At 46.8% G+C, this 19,332-nt stretch overlaps 1 protein-coding gene across 3 annotated transcripts; it reads left to right on the plus strand.

Moving 5' to 3' along the window:
• The first annotated feature begins 13,295 nt into the window (after positions 1–13,295).
• FAM219B (family with sequence similarity 219 member B) lies at positions 13,296–19,078 on the plus strand. 3 transcript variants are annotated; one of them, XM_081048271.1, is made up of 5 exons: positions 13,296–13,555; positions 13,756–13,843; positions 14,545–14,622; positions 15,038–15,171; positions 16,502–19,078. In XM_081048271.1, the coding sequence occupies exons 1-5, from the start codon at positions 13,342–13,344 to the stop codon at positions 16,555–16,557; spliced, it is 570 nt and encodes a 189-aa protein (XP_080904397.1). In that variant the 5' UTR covers positions 13,296–13,341; the 3' UTR covers positions 16,558–19,078. The 3 variants fall into 3 exon arrangements, with proteins under 3 accessions (XP_080904397.1, XP_080904395.1, XP_080904396.1); XM_081048269.1 differs by having other exon boundaries at positions 15,038–15,086; XM_081048270.1 differs by having other exon boundaries at positions 15,038–15,086; positions 16,505–19,078.
• Positions 19,079–19,332: the final 254 nt, after the last annotated feature.

Here is a 19,332-nt window from a genome sequence, read left to right on the forward strand (position 1 = left end):
TGAAATGAGTCTCTTGTATACAGCATATACAAAGGTTTTGCTTTCTTATCCACTCAGCCACCCTATGTCTCTTAATTGGAGCATTTAATCCATTTACATTTAAAGTGATTATTGATAGGTACATAGTTATTGCCATTTTAAAATTTGTGGTTAGGTTGTTTTCATTTTTCTTTTATTTACAGAAGTCCTTTTAGTATTTCTTGCAATGCTGGCTTGGTGGTAATAAATTCCTTTAGCTTACTCTTTTCCGGGAAGCTCTTTCTCTCTCCATCAACTTTAAATGATAGCTTTGCTGGATAAAGCAATCTAGGTTGTAGGCCTTTGTTTTCCATCACTTTGAGTATGTCCTGCCACTCCCTCCTGGCCTGCAATGTTTCTGTAGAAAAGTCATTTGATAGTCTTATTGGAATTCCCTTGTATATAACCCTCTGTCTTTCTCTTGCTGCTTTTAGGATTCTCTCTTTGTCTTTAAGCTTTGCCATTTTAACTATAATGTGTCCTGGTGTGGACCTATTTGGGTTTATCCCGGTTGGAACTCTCTGCACTTCCTGGGCTTGTATGTTGGTTTTCTTCATCAGGTTAGGGAAGTTTTCGGATATTATTACTTCAAATATGTTCTCAATCCCTTGCTTCCTCTCTTCACCTTCTGGTATTCCTATGATGCGTATGTTGTTGTGCTTGGTGTTATCCCAGAGGTCTCTTAAACCATCTCCATTGTTTTTTATTCTTTTTTCTTTCTGTTGTTCTGTTTTGGTGATCTCTGCTAACTTGTCTTCTAAGTCGCTGATTCGATCCTCTGCTTCATCTAACCTGCTGGTAATCCCTTCAAGTGAGTTCTTTATTTCGGTAATTGTGTTCTGTAGTTCTAACTGGTTGTTCGTTATGATTTCTACATCCTTCTTTGTCATCTCTAAGCTCCTTAAACATTCTTATCACCAGTGTTCTGAACTCTTTCTCTGATAGGTTGGTTACCTCTGCTTCATTTGGTTCCACTTCTGGAGGTTTCTTCTGTTCTTTTATTTGGGACATGTTTCTTTGTTTTCCTATTCTGGCTGACTCTCTATGTTTGCTTTGATGTTTTAGGTAGATCCCCTAGAGTTCTTAGTTCTTGCTGGGTTATCTTATGTAGTATGTGTACTTTATATTTGACTTGCATTACTTCGTTCTTCTCCTCTGCGTGTGCTCCAAAGGTGACTCTTGTGTTGTGTCTATTGTCCTGTTAAAGAAGATCTTTAATTGCTTTTTGCTTGTGAGTAGGTGGGGTTATCTCCTAGGCTGACTAGTTGTGAGACTTAGCTCTGCCCACCGCAGGGTGTTCTGCTGCGTGAGGGTTGACCACTTAAATATGGTTTGGTCTCTGGGCTCTTGCGCCTGCAGAGAATTCCCTCTGGGTGTGTGACTTGTAGGTCAAACCCAGTAGTACTCTGGTTTGGTCTGGAGTTGGCCTCTGGGTGTGTTGAATCTTGTGCCTCGTAAGCTGGGCCCTGGTAGGGCAATTTCAGAACAAAGCAAATCACCAAGCACAACAACAACAAAGAAAAAATCAAATACATTCACTTGTAAAAACAACAGACAACCCCCACTCAACACAGGCAAAGATTTCAAAGATATAAAGACAAAACAAAACAAAACAAAACAAAGCAAAACAAAAAGCAGCGCCAGTCTTGGCTTAAGCCCACCGAGTAACCTCCAGGTTGTCCTCTGCTGTACCAAAGAGTCCCCTGCCTATTGTGCAGGCAGAGCCGGTCACCTGGTGCCCAGAGTGACTTTGGGACTATAGATTTAAATGCGTGGGGCTGAGGGGTTTGGATGGTAGTTTTTACAAAGTCAGTGGAGTTTCTGCCCTTGCCTGCACATAGGCACACTGAGAATAGCACCACTAGCCCTGTGTCCAGTTCTCCTGAGTCTTAGGGCACTTCTTCCGTGTGTTTGTGTGTGTGTGTGTGTGTGTGTGTGTGTGTGTGTGTGGCGGGCGGGAGATTTCTGAGCTGCTGAAAGCCTGGAGCTGCGTCTGCTGCTTACTGCTGATCCCTGGGAGTGTTGGCCATTTGTATGTCCTCCGGACAAATGTCTATTCAGGTTCTCTGCTCATTTTTTAATTTTTTTATGTCCTCTTGTTGGATTGATCCTTGTATCATTATGTAATGTCCTTTGTGTTTTATTATAGTCTTAGTTTTAAAATATTTTGTCCAATATTAGTATTGCTACCCAGATTTTTTCTCTTTTTCTATTTGCATGAAGTATCTTTTTCCATCCTTTTACTTTCACTCTATGTGTGTCTTTCAATCTGAGGTGGGTGGTCTCTTGCAGACAACATATGCATGGGTGTTGTTTTTTAATCTATTCAGCTACCGTATGTTTTTTTCTTTTTTTTTCTTTTTTTTCTAATGTTTTGTTTAGGTTCTGTTGGTGAACAGTAGCTGTCTTTTGTTTGCGGGGGGGGGGGTATATTGGGGAACAGTGTGTTTTTCCAGGACCCACTAGTTGCTGTCCTTCGATCTAGTTGTGGAGGGCGCAGCTCAGCTCCACGTTCAGTGGCCGTTTTCAATCTAGTCGCAGGGGGCACAGCCCAACATCCCATGCAGGAATTGAACTGACAGCTTTGTTAAGAGCTCACACTCTAACCAACTGAGCCATCCAGCTGCCCCTACCCTGTCTTTTGATTGGAACATTTAAACATTTCCATTAAATTGATTATTAATAAGTACATAGTTATTGTCAGTTTATTGTTCATATTTTTTATCTTTTGTTTGTTTTCACCCTTCTTAAAGAGGTCTTTTTCTTTTTCCTTTTTAACTTTTATTTATTTGTGTTTTTCCAGGACCCATCAGCTCCCAATCAAGTAGTTGTTTCAACCTAGTTTTGGAGGGCACAGCTCACAGTGGCCCATGTGGGGATTGAACCGGCAACCTTGTTGTTAAGAGCTCACGCTCTAACCAGCTGAGCTAACCGGCAGCCCCTTAAAGAAGTCCTTTTAACATTTCTTATAATATTGGCTTGGTGGTAATGGATTCCTTTAGCTTCTTCTTGTCTGGGAAGCTCTCTCTCCTTCAATTTTAAATGATAGCCTTGCCGGGTAGAGTAATCTTGGTCGAAGGCCCTCATTTTTCATCACTTTGAATATTTTCATCCACTCCCTTCTGGCCTGAAGAGTTTCTGTTGAGAAATCAGCTGACAGTCTTATGGGAGCGCCCTTGTAGGTAACTAACTGCTTTTCTCTTGCTGCTTTTAAGATTCTCTCTTTGTCTTTAACCTTTGGCATTTTAATTATGATGTGTGACCCTGTTTGGGTTCATCTTGGTTGGGATCCTCTATACTTCCTGGGCTTGTATGTCAATTTCCTTCACCAGGTTAGGAAGTTTTCAGTCATTATTTGTTCAAAGAGGTTCTCGAACCCTTGCTCCCTCTCTTCTCCGTCTGGTACTCCTATGATGCAAATGTTGTTGTGCTTGATGTCCCAAAGGTCCCTTAAACTATCTTCATTTTATTCTTTTTTCTTTTTGTTGTTCTGATTGGGTGTTTTCTCTTACGTTGTCTTCTAAATCACTGAGTCAATCCTCTGCTTCATCTAATCTGCTGTTGATTCCTTCTAGTGTATTCTTTTTCTGACTCATTCTTTATGGTTTCTGTGTCCTTCATGCTGTGCAGTATCTTTCTGTTGAAGTTCTCACTAAGTTCCTTAAGCATTCTTATAATCAGCGTTTTAAGCTTTGTTTCTGTTAGGTTGGTTACCTCCATTTCATTTAGTTCTTTTTCTGGAGGTTTCTCCTGTTCTTTTATTTGGGATGTGTTTCTTTGTTTTCTCATTCTGGCTGCCTCTCTGTGTTTGCTTCTCTGTATTAGGTAGATCTCCCATGTCTTCCAGTTTTTGCCGCGTGGCCTTATGTAGTAGGTGCCCTGTGGGGTCCAGTGGTGCAGTCTCCCTGGTCATCTGTGCATGTGTTCCAGGAGTGTCCATTCTTTGTTTTGTATGTATTCTCCTGTAGTGGTTCAGCAACTGATTGTTTTTGGTACGTGAGTGGGGTTGACTCCCAGGTTGGCTGTGTAGATTGGCTACATGTACAGTATAGGAGCTGCTGTGTAGGGGCAGACCCCTCAGAGGGGGCATCACCCCAGTGGGCTCTTGTGCCTGTGGAGACCACCCTTTAGGTGTACCACCTTGTGGGGTAACCGGATAGTGCTTTCATGTGATTTTTCTGGTGTCTCTTGGGAGGGGCTCCCATGAAGGACAGTTTCAGTCTTGCCTGTGACCAGGCATGAGTGGGTTTGACTCCCGGGCTGGCTGTGTGGTTGGCTGCTGCCTGTGCTGGACCCAGAGACGTGGGGTTGGCTTCACTGTGGACTGAGGCCAGTTGCCACCAGTATTAGACCTGGAGCTGCTTAGCAAAAGGCCCAGCCCTTCCGCCCCAGCCCTGTTGCCACCTAAGAGCTGTCTCTAAGGCTAAACTGTTGAAAGAGCCTCCTTCGTTTCATAGGCCCGGCTGGTTAGCCTGGTGTTGAGTGTTCCTGGTGATGCAGCAACTAGCTGGGCAGGGCAGGGTCCCAGGGAGTCACAAAGCATGGCTGGTGGGTTTCACAGTCTGCAGACTCGGCTCCTGAGCCAGTGCTGGGCCCATGACCACTTTGCAAAACACCCTGAGAACACTGTGGCCAGCCACCACTCACCTCAGGTCTACAGATCCCCGTAACACACTCAAGAGCAGCTCAAGCTGTGGCCAACTTCCCAGCACCAAGAGTTCTCCAGGCCGCCATGGGCCACCCCCTGCTATGAAAGTCTCCTGCAGCTTGTGGGGTGGGGCCAGCTGCCCAGGAGCTGAGTGTCCAGGGTGATGCAGCACTAGCTGGGTGGGGCAGGGACACAGGGCATCACCAAGGTGGTGCTCACACGTGGATTCTACCAGACCAGTGCAGTCTCAGATTTGGCCTTTTAGGGGAGGGTTCAACATAAAAAAGGTAACACCCTCTTTTAGGCGGCACATGAGTCAGAGTCCACACAGGGACAAAGCCCTCACTCCAGAGCCACACAACTTAGTCTGTCCTCATGTGTCTCTGGCACCTCTCTAGTTTTCACCCCTACAGCAGATCCCAGGTTAGTGTTTGCAAGCGAATCTATGTGCAGGCCATTTAAGAGGATGTCTGGGTTTCCAGCCACTTTCTATTTCACCAGGACAGACGATCCTTGCTGATTTTCACTGCCAGATGTTGTGTGGACTTCCCTTCCCCCACACAGGAGCCCTCCTGGTGTTTAACCACTTGTGGGTTTGGGATCAGCCCGTTTCGTGTCTCCACCCCTCCTACCAGTCTCAATGTGGCCTCTTCTTTATATTCTTAGTTATTATAGGGGTTCTGTTTAGCTGCTCTTCAGATGATTCTTGAGGTTGATTTTTCTATAATTTAGTTGTAATTTTGATGTGATCCTGGCAGGTAGTAGGCATAGCGTCCACTTAATCCACCATCATGGACCCAGTCAAAAACATTTTTTTACCTAGCCATTTATAGAAGAAGATTGCCAACCCCTAATCTAAATTAATAGAAATTTTCAAAGCAAGCAAACATCTAAATCACAAGCCTATGACTAAAAGGCAAAGGTGACTAGATAAATTTCTTACTGCTATCAAATGTGTATGCCTCCCCCCTCGCCATTGGTAAACTTGGATTGACTCCTTTGCTGTGCTGGAGAAAATAGGTACATCTTTTAGCTTGATGGATTCTAGCTCTACCTAAAAGAAGTAAAGAGTAAATATTGTTCACAATGTAAAGAGGAGGATCCTTCCACCACTTGATGGCTTCTATCCTAACAGAATGGGGTCTCTAGCTTTTTCTTTCCTACTCTTTATTTTGAAATATTTCAGACCAATTAATGGTTTGCTACATTTGTTTTATATCTAGTATATATACACACTTTTTTTCTCAACCATTTGAAAGCAAGTTGCAGACATGACACTTTACCCCTAAATACTTAAGTAGACATCTAAGAATAAGGACTTTCTCTTCCTACATAACCACAATACTGTCAATATGCTTCAAACAGTTTGGCATAAAATGGTTTATTTTTCGAAAGAGTCAAAGTCAGGGGCAGATGGGTGGCTCAGTTGGTTAGAGCACGAGCTCTGGGCAACGGGGCTGCTGGTTTGATTCCCACATGGGCCAGCAAGCTGCGCCCTCCACAACTAGAATGAAGTCAATGAGCTGCCGCTCAGCTCCCGATGGCCAGATGGCTCGGTTGGAGCGAGGGCTCTCAACCACAGGGTTGCTGGTTCAACTCCTGCAAGGGATGGTGGGCTGCGCCCCCTTGCAACTAACAACGGGGACTGGACCTGGAGCTGAGCTGCACCCTCCACAACTAAGACTGAAAGGACAACAACTTGACTTGGAAAAGTCCCGGAAGTACACACTGCTTCCCAATAAAGTCCTGTTCCCCTTCCCCAATAACACTTTAAAAAAAAAAAAAGAGAGTCAAGACCAGTGGTGGTGTAGAATGCACCGCAATCTGCATTTGCCAGATTGTTTCCTCATCATTAAAATCCAGTTAAATGTTTTTGGTAAGAATATTGCATAGATGATGGGAAATTCCAATCATATCTCCTCCTAGCATCTTTTTATTGCATTTACCCACCAGCTGATGTTAGGCAATGTAATGCAGCATAATATGTTGCATTATGACCATAATAAGGTGGGAAAATGAAATTGGGGTTCAGACCTGTGTTCACATTCCAATCTGCTACCCACATGACTGGTTAAGTTACCTACCCATCCCATGCTTCAGTTTTATTATCTGAAAATGGAGCTACCTTGCAGGGTTATAAAGAGAATGAAAGACTAGGCCTTAATTATTATAATAATCATCGTGAGTGTGGTGCTGGGGAAAATGGTTGTAGCCTAGCCATTTACCAAGCTTTGCTAGCTGCCACCACGGTTTTTGCTATTTAACTAGTTGCCAGGGAGCTTGTCCTTAGCACAAGGAGGCCATCTTCACATTTTGCAAAGACATTGTTCATTTTGCCCAGTTTTGCATCATTTTCCTACATTGGGGAAGTTCATTCAAAAACAGAGACAAATGCAATGATGCTCTCCACAGCTGTGGCCATGCCTTTATTTATGATTAGCTTTCTGCCCAGTGTTTCAATTCTAAAAGTATTTTGTTGGAGCAAGTGTTATGCTCTGGAGGCAGATTCTGCACATTTCTCTCTGAAATTTTGGAGACTGTCATTTATAGTAGTGTGCTAGGACTGACATAATAATATCACAGACTGGGTGGCTTAAAGAACAAACATTTTCTCACAGTTCTAGAGGCTGGAAGTCCAAGATCAAGGCACCAGCAGGGTTGGTTTCTGATGAGGTCTGCCTACCTGTCTTGCAGATAGCTAGCTGTCTTCTTGCTGTGTCCTCACAAGGCCTTTTTCTCTGTGTGCACAACCCTGGTGTCTTTTCTTATAAGGACACTAGTCCTATTTGATTAGGACACTACCCTCATTTACCCTTAATTACCTCCTTAACGCTGTATCTCCAAATACAGTCACATTGGGGGTTAGGATTTTAACATAGGAATTTGGAGGGTATGGGTGGGAAAATGACAGAATTCAGTCCATAACATTAAAGATACACATCTGGGGGCCGGCCTGGTAGCTCAGGTGGTTGGAACTCCGTGCTCCTAACTCCGAAGGCTGCCGGTTCGATTCCCACATGGGCCAGTGGGATCTCAACCACAAGGCTGCCAGTTCGACTCCCGCAAGGGATGGTGGGCAGTGCCCCCTGCAACTAGCAACGGCAACTGGACCTGGAGCTGAGCTGCGCCCTCCACAACTAAGACTGAAAGGACAACAACTTGGCTTGGAAACACATGCCTGGAAATACACACTGTTCCCCAATAAAGTCCTGTTCCCCCAATAAAATCTTTAAAAAAAAAAAGATACACACCTGACTGGTATAAAAAGAGGACAGTCTTTTGAGGCAGATAAGTATTCAGCTCTTAATTCTACAACATTGTGGCCTTAGGAAAGTCAGTTAACTTGTCAGTTTCCTTATACATATACAAAGTGGGTAAGGCAGTGCCATATGAGGATGTTCCAAAGACTGGGAAATCTCTCTCCCTAGAGAGAAGTGACACGAATTAATGTGGGGATGAAGGTGGGGCAAGTGACCTGAGAGCCCAGAAAGACCTGCAGCTTCATGGACTCTATCTGTTAGTTTTCTGTGCTCCACCAATAACGGGTGAAGTTGAAGGCTAGAGTCTGAAATCTGGTGAGATGGGAAAGAGCCTCGGAAGTGGCTGGATAAAAAAATTCACCCCTGATAAACACAGATTTTAAAATCCTCAACAAAATATTAAACACAAATCAAATAATAATCAACAATAAATTAAACAAACCAACAATAATCAGCAAAACAAAATTAACAATAAATTAAAAGGATCATATAATATGATCAAGTGGGATTTATTTCAGAGATGCAAGCATGATTCAACATCCTTAATCAACCTGAAATACCACATTAACAAAATTAAGGGTAAAAATCGTATGATCATCTCAACAGATACAGAAAAAACATTTGACAGAATTCACCATCCATTTATGATAAAAACTCATAAATGGGTTTAGAGGAAATGTGCCTCAACCTAATAAAGGCCATACATGAAGGGCAAGCCTTGTTTGGGGCAGCAGGTTACCAAAACACATACATAAATACATACATGAAACAAAGGCCACATATGTATGACAAGCCCACAGCTAACATCCTACTCAACAGTGAAAAACTGAAAGCTTTTTGTCTAAGATCAGGAACAACATTTTTATTCAGCATAGTATTGGAAGTCCTAGCCAGAGTAATTAGGCAAGAAGAAGAAATAAAAGGTATCTAAACTGGAAATGGAGAAATAAAACTCACTATTTGCAGATGACATGATACATATAGAAAACCCTAAAGTTTCCCCCCAAAAAACAATAAACTGCTAAACTAATAAATGAATTCAGTAAAGTTGCAGGAATCAAAATCAATATATAAAAATGTGTTGCATTTCTATAAACTAACAATGAAATATCAGAGAAATTAAGAAAATAATTCCATTTACAATTACATCAAAAAGAATAAAATACCTAGGAATAAATTTAACCAAGGAGGTGAAAGACCTGTACACTAAAAACTATAAGACATTGATGAAAGAAATTAAAGACACAAATAAATGGCAAGCTACTGTGTGCTCATAGATTGGAAGAATTAATAGTGTTCAAATGTACGTACTAAAAGCAATCTATAGAGTCAGTGCAAGCCCTATCAAAATTCCAATGACATTTTTCATGAAACAGAACAAACAATCCTAAAATTTGTATGGAACCACAAAAGACCCCGAGTAGCCAAAGCAATCTTAAGAAGAAAAAAAAAGTTGGAGGCATCACACTCCCTGATTCCAAACTATATTACATAGCTATAGTCATCAAAACAGCATGGCACTGGCAAAAAGCAGACACATAGGTCAATGGAACAGCATAGAAAACCCAAATTCAACCCACACATATATGGCAACAACAAAGGAGAAAAGGACAGCATCTTCAATAAATGGTGATAGGAAAACTGGACAGCCAAATGCAAAAGACTGAAATCAGATTATTTATACCTTACACCACACACAAAAATTAACTCAAAATGGGTTAAAGACTTGAATGTAAGACCTGAAAGCATAAAACTCCTAGAAGAAAATATAGGAAGTAAAGTTGACATTGGTTTTAGCAATGATTTTCTGGATCTGACTTCAACCAAAAGCAAAAGCAACAAAAGCAAAAGTCAACAAGTGGGACCACATCAAACTAGGAAGCTTCTGCACAGCAAAGGAAACCACCAACAAAACAAAAAAGCAACCTACTCATTGGGAGAACATGTTTGCAAATAATATATCTGATAAGGGGTTAATAGCCAAAATATATAAAGAACTCATATAGCTCTGTAACAGAAATTAACCAATCCAATTTAAAAATGGGCAGAATTAAAAAGATATGTTTCCAAGGAAGACATAGATGGCCAACAGGCATACGAAAAAATCCTCAACATCACTAACTATCAACGAAATGCAAATCAAAACCAAAATGAGACACAACCTCACACCTGTTAGGATGGCTATTATCAAAAAGACAAGAATAACAAATGTTGACAAGGATGTGGAGAAAAGGGAACCCTTGTGCACTGTTGGTGGGAATGCAGATTGGTGCCACTGCTATGGAAAACAGTATGGAGGGTCCTCAAAAAATTAAAAATAGAACTACTATATGATCCAGCAATCCCACTTCTGGGTATTTATCCAAAGACAATGAAAACATTAATTCAGAAAGATATATGCAACCCTGTGTTCACTGCAACATTATTTACAATATGAAAACAACCTAAGTGTTCATCGATGGATAAATAGATAAAGAAATTGTGTGTGTAATACAATTCAGCTATAAAAATGAATGAAATCTTGCCATTTGCGACAACATGGATGGACCTTGAAGCATTATGCTAAATGAAATGAGTAGAGAAAGACAGAGAAAGACAAATAACGTAGGATCTCACTTACATGTAAAATGTAAAGAACAAAACAAGATCATGGATACAGAAAACAGATGGGTGGTTGCAGGAAAAAAACTGTTAGAACTAGGGGATGGGTGAAGGGGATCAAAGGGTACAAACTTTCAGCTATAAAATAAATCCTGGGGATGTAACATACAGAATGTTGACTATAGTTAATACTGTATCGCATATTCGAAAGTTGCTAAGAGAGTAGATCTTAAAAGTCCCCATCAAGAGTAAAAAAAGAAAAAAAATTAACTATGTATGGTGATTGATGTTAACTAGGCTTATTGTGATTATCATTTTGCCATGTATAATATGTATCAAGTCATTGTGTTGTACACATGAAACTAATATAATGTTATATGTCAATTATACCTCAATAAGAAAAAATTCACCACTGTTCCCCATCCCTTCCTAAGCCTAATCCCAGATACTTGCCAGTGGACAGAACCAGAATTCTCAATTGATGAGGAAGATTCATCTGTCCCAGTACTCAGGAAGGTTATAGAATGGGAAGGATTCCCATGATCTGGAGCCAAGGATAAAGATGTGATTGCCCAATGTGGGCAGGGAGGCCTGAAAGCCAGCGTGGGAGTCTGCACCTAACAGCCAAGAATGTACCTCCACCCCACCCCCAACAACAAAGAATGAAAGAAGACTGGGAATCCACTAGGAGTTGCTTTATCTGTCGTAGTCATCATTAGATCTGTAGGGCCTGGCATAGTATCTGCCACACTGGAGATGAACAGGAGGATAGGGGGGTCCCCAGGCCAGCAGGGGAGCCAGCATCGTCACTCTGGGTTAGGGTCTAAGTAGAAGGGGAGGAAGAGGGGCTTTGTGCCCTGTGTGCTGTGGCAGTTCTTGCCAGGAGACCCATCCGCTTCAACCTAGTCTTTATTCTTTGTGTTTGTTTTGGGGAGTGGAGAGCAATTTATTTTTCTTAGATTCCTGGTGAACATAATATCTTAAACAGGAAAGAGAACTGCCCACACCCAGGCCAGGACAGTTGGGCAATCACAATTTCTTCATTAATAAAATGAGTTTGGACTATATCATTTCTAAGATTCCTCCTAACCCCAAAGTTCTATGATTCTAAATTAACTAAAAGTTAACGAGGAGGAAACAGGACATTCATTCAACCAACATGTGTAACTATGACTTTGTGCTAAAAACAAGGGATGCGAAGTGAGTAAGGCAGTCTGGCCTTGGGGAGCACACAGCCTAGTGAGAGAACAAACACTGAGTACTTAAAACACTGTGTAAGCTTTGTCAGATTACATTTCTGAGTGGTTACCATATGCTCAGTGCCATTTCAAGCACATGACAATTTAACTTCACAATGCTCTCCAACAGGTACTGTTATCCCCACTTCTCAGCTGAAGAAACTTGAGACATAAAGAGGTTAAATAACTTGCCAGCAAGTGGCAGAGCAATTAATTTGGATTCAGGGTCCATGTTCAATCACATAGCAATTAACTGAGCGCTAATGATGAGACTCAGGAGGGGCTTGGATTAGGGCACTCGCCTCTTTTTTACCACAAGTTCCTGGAGATTTGTGACATTGAGTGGATTTCAATCACATTTTCTTTGACTCTTGAAGTCCCCATCAATTTAATAGGCAACATAGCCATGAGAAAAATCATTTATTTCGAGTCCACAGGGCGCTGGGTTCAAATTCTAGGTTTACCACTTAACTAGTGAATTTGACCAAGTCTCAGTCTCATTGAGTAGCAGGGGTAAGGAACCAGCTTCATTGGGAGGTCAGGAGGTTTCAACATTAAGTTAGGTCATAGGAAATTGCCGTTTCTGGAGGTCAGAATGGGTAGAATCTATCAAAACAGTTAGCATTCCCTTGTGCTTCTAATGTTTAAAAAACTCCATCCCTAAATTCTTTTTTTCTATCCTGACGCATAGTCTTGCTCAACTGTTTGGGTGGTTGAGCCCCTGGGGGCTCAGAAGTTGCACATTGTTGAGCTACCCTGTGGAGGCCAATAAATTAGCCTCTGCACAGCCTCATTTGATTTGGCGGTTCTTACAAGGATCTGGGGCTTCTTTCCAGCCAGTTACAAGCACATCCCTTGGGGGCCCGAGAAGTCAAGAGCAGTGACAGCTCGGTGCCCTACCACACACACAGGCTCAGCGCACTTTCACCCTTCTTTCTACAGCCCATTTTACCCTTGTTTGTCGCTGTACGAGGGATAGTGACGTTGGTTCTATTTTAAAATGTGGAAACTAGGCCTCGACCAAGATCTCCAGCACCGCGTAGTGTTGGAAATAACGTGGGTTTGGCACTGCCTCTAGTTCTGTGACCTCCGCAGGGTCCTCGAACCTCTCCTCGGCCTGTTTCCTATTCCGGAGAAGAGTGCTAATACTTCCCTTTCTCTTACAGCTCTTTCAGGTTCAACCCAAGCTCTCCAGGGCGCGCCCTTGGGGAAGTCCGGCTGCGGCCATTTGACCCGGGAGACTGCGGAGAGCACGTGTGTGCAGGAGCGTAAACGACTCGGTCCGTGTGCGCACACCCGCGGCCCTCCTTACACACCAGTATTTGATTTTGCCTCGAGAAAGCAATGGCCTCGACAGCCCAAGGTTCACACGAACTGCAAGACCCGCAGGGCGCCGGAAAGGAGGGACTGGAGCTCCCCCGCCCACGGAAGGGCGGGGCGGGAGGCCACGCCCACCGCAGGCGGGGCCGGAAGGCGGTGCGGGCACGGCCCGCGCCTGCGCGCAGCCATCGTCTTCAAAGACCGCCTCCTTCCCCGCGGACTGCTTTCTACCCACTCGGCGGGGCGGGGCCGGGCCATGGCGACCGTGGGGCCCGGCGGGTACGCCGCGCGGGTATCTACACCCGGACCCGGGCCCGGCGAGGCCCCGGGCCGCGTGGCGGGAGCTGCGGAGCCGCCCTCCGGGCGAAGCGACCGCAGAATCCCGCGGCTGGGGGAGCGCACCCCGGCGGCTGTGGAGAAGCGGGGACCGTACATGGTGACGCGCGCGCCTTCCTTTCAGGCGAAGCTGCGTGAGTGCAGCCCGATGGGGTCTCTGCCTGGGCGGGCTGCCGCGTCCCCCGTGAGCGCTCCGGAGCCCCGCTGGGGCGACTCCGGAGGGGCCCCGACGGCCTGCTCCCGCCTCCGAAAGTCTGCAAGAGTGGGTCCCTGGCGCTTGGGAGACACGGCAGAGTGGGGGACACCCCGCTGACCGCGGCCCTTTGACTTCCAGAGAAGCACCGGGACCTGGCCAGAGCCGTGCTGCGGAGAAAAGGCATGCTGGGGGCCTCGCCGAATCGCCCCGACTCTTCCGGGAAAAGGTGTCAGCCGGCGCCCCCGCCTCTGCCGGCGGCTCGCGGAGGAGCCCTCAGTCTGCGGACTGGGAGTCGGAGGACGCACGCTTAAGGCGCAGCTAGGGGTCCCCTGACGCCAGCCTGTCAGGTTCACTGTTTTAAAGTGGGAAGGGGAAGGACCTGCCCCACCCCAACCCCCTGGAGACGTGCTTGTGTCGGGAAAGGGCCGCGGAGTGAGAGCTTTGTCAGGGCGTGGGCCCATTCGCTAAGTCACAGGGGGCATAACGGCCGGTCTCGAGTGCGGGTGCAGAGCAGTGACGACCGCCGGCCTGCTATGCTTAAAAACAGAATGCTCACCCCTGAGGGCTGGGTGAGACATTGTCCAGTGCCCCTTTTACAGATGAGAGCTGAGACTCAGGGGACGGCATTTGCCTGCGCGGAGCACTGATTCTGTTCTCGGGTGGAATTAGGTGTTTGGGGTTGCTTGCTCTGATCCGTGGAGGAGGGCGTGTGGTTTTCCCTCCCGAGCACGGGGGGCGTGGTGCAGGCAGGTGCGTGTTCTGAGGAGCTGCGGCCAGATACGCGGCTGGCAGCGCTGGCTGCGGGACCCGGGAGGAGGCCAGTCGGAGTAGTGCCGTCCGTTCTGTGTCCCCCAGGGCGACGACGCTGGCCTTCCCTTCAATGCTCGTGCTTCATCTGCGCTTCATTTCTCCCCCATGTCCCTTCAGGTCAGTGAAGTTTAACAAGGGTTATACCGCGCTTAGTCAGAGTCCAGATGGAAACCTCGTGTCCCTCGACTCTGACAGGTGAGTGCTCCCCTTGGAAGTACCCCCTGGGGAGTGACTGGGTAAAACTGCAGGCTGCTTGGTCGTTTCACTAGTTCCTGCCCTTCGCCGAGCCTTATGCATGTTCCAGGGCTGTCTTTGGAGCGCTATCCCTTCCCAAGATGGCTTGCTTAGAGGACTCAGGACTCGTGCTGCTCTCGGATTTGGGGCACCAGCCTTGTCTGGGGGAGTTCGCATTGCACTTTTAGTGTCAGTGACCGTCCCTGCTGGAGCCCTTGAAGGAACCATTCGTACTCACAACAGATTCTGGGCTGGAGTTGTGTGGTGTGCTCTTGCTTCCTAAGGCCTGCAGACCCCCTTGCATGCTCCCCACCGTGCCTTTTGCAACTGTGCCCACAGGCATCCCTCTGAACTGACTGTCTGCCTCTTCTCCTAGTGATGGGGAGCTGGAATCCACATACTCCTCCGGGTATTCCTCTGCAGAGGCAAGTCCAGAGCCTTCCTGTGCGGGGCCAGGCTTCAGGCATTTGTCTAGTGCCTGCTATATGCAAGGCACTGTGCCAGATTCCGGTTGGTTCTCCAATCTTCTCCTCTGCCCCTGTCCCCTAAAAGAGCTATAGGTGTCTAAGGAGGGCTGTTGAAAATCCAGGACCCTTAGGGCTGGAAATGACCTCACAAGTCTTCTAGTCCAGGCCACTACTGGGAAAAGGAATCCTCTAGATAAATGTCAGCTAAGTGTTTACCAGCCTCTGCTTGCTTGGATGTTTCTTGTAACCGGGTACTCACTGCCTCCAAGAAACCTCGCTGCCTGCCCTCCCCGCAACACATACACATCATTCCTTCAGGCAGCTCTTAGAGCTAGGTCTTCCTCACTAATGTGAGACGTCTCCTGCTGCCTGCTCTTAGTGTCCCTAGACTTGCCCTCCAGTGTCACACAGTAATTCTAGTCTCCCTTCTTTTGATTTTGATCTGAGATCAGCATTCCTGTCCCTCCCCCACCCAGCTGACTTTCTTCCAGGCGCAACAACTGTTGTTCCTTCAGTTGTTCCATCTATGGAACGATTCAGACTTAGATACTCCTGGGCTGGCCTTTTGGACATGTTTTCAGTGATTGTCCCAGACAGAAACAAGGGACATAAAGTCGTGGCATGTGCAGCTCACTGCCTTTGGCCAAGTGAAGTGCTGGGGACCTGCCTGTACTCCACTGGGATTTCTTCCCTTTTCTCCTGGAAGCCCTTGACTACCCCCGGGTTTCTGCCCAAGAGAATCGAGGCAGTTTGTAAATTGTGTCCTCCTTGAATAGCTGGGGGCCTAAGATTGTTAAAACTAAAACGAAAAGTTAACCAAGAGTCAGAGAAAGTCCTACACCCACCCAGACTGATTTTCCTTCTGGTCAGTGGAACTGGTAAAGCCAGGCTGACGGATTCCACTTTGCAGGGAACGAGCTCTGCTGGCATCGAAGGACATGTTCTCCACCCCGTTCTACTGTAATTCATATTCCTTCACTATGCTACCCCATTTTTCTAGTATCCTTGTCCCATATTCTTCAGCCTTCATGGGGACCAGTCTGGATTCCCAGTGGGAGTGGTCAGAGCATTGGTTTTCAAACATAAGTTGGAATCTGGTATTTACATCAGATGCCGCAGTATTTAGTGAGAGCACGTCCCCTGGGGGTTCATGACAGTGTAGCCTGGACAGCACTGGCTCAGGCCCCTGGGTACCCCTCGCTGCTGGGCAAGCAAAGCACAGATAGGAAGAGATGGCACTACCTACAGGGATGTGGGGTTGGCCTGAGTGGAGCGTGGACAGGAAACTTGGTGAGGGGACTGTGGGTCTGCCTTTTGGGCAGCGGTCATTTCTGCTTTGCCGCCTGGCTTACAGTTCTCTCTCCTGCTCTTAGCAGGTGAACCAGGATGTGAGCCGCCAGCTGCTCCAGGATGGGTATCACCTGGATGAGATTCCAGATGATGAGGACTTGGACCTCATCCCCCCCAAGTCTGTGGCCTCCTCCACGTGTTCCTGCTGCTGGTGCTGTCTTGGGGACTCTTCCTCCTGTAACCTCCAGTAGACAGAACCCCTAAGATGGGCCCTGCTCGCCATACCTGCAGAGCCCTGTTGGCTCTTCATAGGTCACAGTGCAGTGGGAACTGCCTCAGTCCCAGAATCACTGGAGGCACTGACCCTCTGGGAAGGTCAGTGACCTGCAGTTACCCCTTCCCGGTGCTTCTCAGGCCAGGGCCCCCATCTGAGTGATAGGTGGAATTCTGTATTTTCCCTCTGCCGTTGGAGCAGAGTTTGGCGAAACCACTTTCATAAGGGCAGGAATAGAGGAATTCTGGCTCTTAATAGTGAGTGACAAGTTTGGCTGAGAAAGACTTTTGAAGATATCGTGACTGGTATTTGTCGTCATGCTCTTTGGAGGGGAAAAATAGAGCTTTTGTGCCCAGGCAGTGCTGGGTGGTGGTGTGTGGAGGCAGAAAATAGCACTTGTGGTTTGCAGCTGAGAATCTTTGAAAAAGAACTTAACTGTTTGGGACCAGTTTAAGAAATTTGTTAAGCTCTCCTCCTCCTACCTCTAAGATTGGTTACGGGTTTGCCCTTCAGGAAAGCGTTGAGCAGGCCCCCTGGCCCTCTTGTGGTTGTGCCTGTCCTGCTGTGGCAGGGAGGACAGCAGCTTGATGACACGGCAGGATCAAGGCTTCCAGAATCTCGGGACCAGAGCATCCCCCACTGGTTCAGCTGTCTGGGGAGGTTTAGTGAGCCCGGTCCGCCCTAGTTAGAGAAACACTGCTCCACCATGTACATATTTGCCTTTCCTTGGTCGCCTTTCTTCTCCTTGGTCTTAGCCAGTTTCTCCATCTCGTCTTTGAGCTAAAGGTTGGGTGAAGGGACTGGAGCCTCTCCAGAAGCCTCCATTTTTGATACCAGCAGAGGGAGCTGTAGGGAGCAATCGGGTGCCTTCCTATTTGTTGGGCCTTTTAAATTGAGAAGTAGCAATGGGTGAGAAGTATGCTGGCGCAGGCGTACTGGCTTTGACACAGACGGAGCCTCAGATGGGATGGCGGGACCAGCTGCGCCTGCCGCCAAGGCCCTGCCTCAGGAGACACTCTGCCATTGCAGGGGGCCTCCCTTACCCCTGCGTGTACCGCCAGCCTGTGTATGGACCTCCCAAGTGGATGCCAGGATTGGACTTCACAGGAAGCCTCTGGGTGCCACGTAGCCTCTCTCAGCCCCGTGTGAACACAGCAGAAGGCAGGCAGATACCCGTGACCCCTACTAGACAGCATCTCGGGAGACCACATCCCTCCCTAGAATGTGTTTTTCAGTGGGTCTGTTGTTTTTTTGCCCCACCTAGAACAGTGGTGTGCGCTGGACGGGAGTAGACAGGGTTCCCAGCCAAAGGGGCATGGTAGTCAGGATTGGCGCGTGGGCCCACGTGGGAAAGTGCCTGGTCTGTTGTTTCCTTTGCCGTCCGGTGGCCACGAGGAGTATATGAGGGATGGCATGGACTCTCGTCCTACCATGTGAGGTAACTGACAGACTGCAAACATCAGAGAAAAAGGCCGTATTTGTCAACTACCCTCATCAGCGTAATGCTATTGCTTGATTGGCATTCGTCTTGGTGCTTTTCTCAACTCCCAGGAAACTGAGAGGAACAGATGTACCCAGGGTGCTGTGGCTGACTTGTATTCTGCAATCTAGCAGTGTCACAGCAGGAGGGAGGCGGGCAGAGCCCGAGGAGCAGGGGAGGCAGATGAGGCTCTGCAACTCTATACAGGGAGTGAGTGAGCCATCTCTGTTCTGAACTCCCTGCCCATCCACACAGACTGTATCCAGGTCTCTCGTTTCTGCAGAGGTGGACAAGTGTACATGAAGAAAGGGCTCAGATGTAGGACAGTGTAAAGGAAGACATTGGTGGTAACAGGAAACCTAGTGGGGGCCAAACGTGGCTGTGGCAGTCGAGTGTGGTTCCACTTTTCTGTGGGGGAGTTGGTTAGGGCAGAGCACCCTAAGCATTTGGAAGCTGCTGGGGGTAAGAGTAGCAGCAGGACCCCAAGACCAAGCCCCCCCAGGTGGTGGTTGTTGTTAATCAACACTAGTGTATGTGGCTGCACCCGTCCCAGGAGAGGCTCTTCCAGAGCTGAGTGACCTTGTGTGCAAGGCATTACCTTTGTGGAAAGTTGCAGGAACCTGGAATGGGGGACAGACACTGCAGTGAGGCAGGCTAGAAATGGTCAGTTTGCGGCTAGAGGCCAGAGGCTAAAATGTCACCCATAAAGGCACTGAGGTGCCCAGAGCCCAACTGCCTTAATTCAGAGCGCTGGGTATTGTGCAGGTGATAGTGCCCTGGGGAGAGGGGTATATGTGGGCTTACCTCGCACATGGGAGAGGTACTGTATGGTATTTACAGAGTACTCTTGGCTTGGGCTTTTCCAGCTCTGTAAGTTAATAATAAATATAGTCATGCTAGTTGAGATATCTTTGTGTTGCAATCAGATTTTTTTCTTAATTTATTGGGGAATATTGGGGAACAGTGTGTTTTTCCAGGACCCATCAGCTCCAGGTCAAGTCTTTGTTCTCAGTGTAGTTGTGGAGGGTGCAGCTTGCTGGCCCATGTGGGGATCGAACTGGCGACCTGGGTGTCATGAGCACTGTGCTCTAACCACTGAGCTAACCGGGCACCCTGCAATAAGATTTTTAAGAAAGGCCGAGGCCGCAGTCATTGCCCCT

The sequence above is a fragment of the Rhinolophus hipposideros genome (genome assembly GCF_964194185.1).
Source record: "Rhinolophus hipposideros genome assembly, chromosome: 5".
NCBI classification, from domain to species: domain Eukaryota; kingdom Metazoa; phylum Chordata; class Mammalia; order Chiroptera; family Rhinolophidae; genus Rhinolophus; species Rhinolophus hipposideros.